Source organism: Vicia villosa, linkage group LG1 (assembly GCF_029867415.1).
Source record: "Vicia villosa cultivar HV-30 ecotype Madison, WI linkage group LG1, Vvil1.0, whole genome shotgun sequence".
NCBI classification, from domain to species: domain Eukaryota; kingdom Viridiplantae; phylum Streptophyta; class Magnoliopsida; order Fabales; family Fabaceae; genus Vicia; species Vicia villosa.
Genome location: NC_081180.1, coordinates 239,439,731 through 239,442,087, shown reverse-complemented (window position 1 = coordinate 239,442,087; position 2,357 = coordinate 239,439,731). Strand labels below are relative to the sequence as shown.

The following is a 2,357-nucleotide window of genomic DNA, read 5'->3' as shown; positions in this document are numbered from 1 at the left end:
GAGAAGAAAGAATAATCAAAATATTTATAAACCATTTTCATAAATAATTTTTTCATAAACCATTTTTGTAAACCATTTTGAAAGAGAGAGAGAGAGAGAGAGAGAGAGAGAGAGAGAGAGAGAGAGAGAGAGAGAGAGAGAGAGAGAGAGAGAGAGAGAGAGAGAGAGAGAGAGAGAGAGAGAGAGAGAGAGAGAGAGAGAGAGAGAGAGAGAGAGAGAGAGAGAGAGAGAGAGAGAGAGAGAGAGAGAGAGAGAGAATATGATAAGAAGATGATGAAGAAAGAGGAGAAAGAAGAAAAAGAAGAAAAAGAAAGAAAATAAAGTGGATAGAGAAGTGGTAGAGAGAAAGGAAAAGACAATGAGAGAGAGAAACGAAAAAGAAGATTTGGAAAATAATACATTGATGTGATGAGAGCAGGTTTTCTACATCAGAAAAAGTGTTCACTCAAAAAGTATTTGGAAATTCAAAAATAGTACTTTTTTTAGTTACTATTTTGTTGTAGTTGAACTACTAATAGAAAATGTGTTTGCAATTTGTACATAAATGAAAGTAAGTCTATTTAAGTTAGAACCAATAGTACATTTTGGTTGTAAAAAGTAAATTTTGGACACAAAATGCCCCTAAATCAATGAGGTGGAGGACAAAGAAAAAAGGTTAAAATTGAGTTTTCCAGAGCATCTAATTTTCTTATATTATAGATTCATTGGAAAGATCTCAAACTATACATAAACATGAATCAATACAAGAATCTATCATGTAATCGTCATCACTTATTTGGCAGGGGCCTCACTAATAATTTGCGATAACCTGAATTATAAGGTTTGTAGGCCTCTTGCAAATATTTGTTTTGGGAGAGTTTTTGCAGTTGTGAGGGATTTAACTATGGAAAAAGAGTTTTTTTTTAGGTGTAAATCATAGGGAATCCCCATATGGAACTTGATTATTAAAGCAAAATAGAGTCTGTAAGATGGCTATGCTTTTAGAATTGGCAATGGCAACACATATTTCTAGTATGATGATTGAGTCTTTATTAGATGCCCTTTGTTTCATCATGTGTACTTTGTGACCATCCAACATTAATGTTCAAGAATTAAAAAAAAATGTTACCTATAATTAGAACACCACTTAGTTGAATAATAGCCAATTTTATTTTCTTTCAATTTTCAATATAACTTGGATGAATAATAACAATTTTACTTTCTTTCAATTTTCAACATAAAAACCCCAGAACCCATAAGAAGTATTACAATAATATACTGACAGACAGAAAAATCATATCACTAAAATCAAACTCAGAAAATACATATAAAAAATCATCATAAAACTAACAGAAAAGAAAAACCAAAAAAATAAATAAAAATAATAATAACATCATTATTCAGAAAAATAGAAATTACTATCAAGTCTTCATAGAGTGTTTCTCCATTTGCATGCATGTTTACATTTCAACGTCACAAGACTCTCTTTCAAAAGTCTTAGCTTTAGAAAAATTCACCAACATATTAGAACAAAACACCTTCAAAACCCGATGTTTCGATTTCCACACTCCAACCTTAAACCTTATCTTTGCTCTAATCAACACATCCAACGCAATATCCCCAGAAGTTTTCTCAAGCTTGAGATCCTTCGGCACCGAATCAAAGAGCGCAACAGTGTGAGCGGTTAGCCTCACATGCATCCGCGTAACATTCTTACGCGGTTGAAAATACGGTTGAATCGCATTTGTTGCTAGGGTTTGATCCTCATATCGAACCGAAACCTCAATAGAGTCATAGTATATTGAAACTTTCGAATTCGGATTGTTTGATCTTATTGTGAAATCGAAGTTTGCATAGAGATGATCCGCATCGGTTAAGTTGAAGTTATGGATTGCAGCATCTTCGACGCTATATTGCAAATGCTTTGGCTTTAGGACTAGCCAAATTATGAGAACCGCTATGCCAACAAGAATTATCAAAAACAAAATTATCATAGCAATATAACGTAGGATTGAGGTTTTTGGTTTGGTTTTGGTTGCTTGAGATTGTGATTGTGTGAGAGGTGGAGCCATTTTTTGAAGGGCTAGTGTAAATATGAATGAAGAAGAAAATCAAATGATGTTTATATATGTATAACATGTTTGCACTTTTTTGCTTTGAGAATTTCTTGCATGAAACTCAAGAGATCTATGAGATTCTTGATGCTAAGAGATTGTTCTTTACTTGAGATTCAAGTGTCAGTTACAATAAATATGGTAACATACTATTGCAAGTTATATAGGTGTCGGTATAAAGTGTCAATTTTCTATATTGAAATGGAAATTTATAATATGTTTTCTTTTTTTGAGTCCTTATTATCTGTAAAGTGAGAGTATCTA

The 2,357-nt window shown here is 32.5% G+C and overlaps 1 protein-coding gene across 1 annotated transcript; it reads right to left on the bottom strand.

Annotated features, from left to right (window-relative positions):
* Nucleotides 1–1,355: 1,355 nt before the first annotated feature.
* LOC131624279 (uncharacterized protein At1g08160-like) lies at nt 1,356–2,063 on the bottom strand. Its single transcript, XM_058895230.1, has one exon. It carries the CDS (start codon nt 2,049–2,051, stop codon nt 1,440–1,442), a length of 612 nt encoding a protein of 203 aa, XP_058751213.1. The 5' UTR covers nt 2,052–2,063; the 3' UTR covers nt 1,356–1,439.
* Nucleotides 2,064–2,357: the final 294 nt, after the last annotated feature.

Excerpts from the sequence above, each read along its gene's own strand:
- LOC131624279 (XM_058895230.1), bottom strand. The coding sequence starts at position 2,051 with ATGGCTCCACCTCTCACACAATCACAATCTCAAGCAACCAAAACCAAA.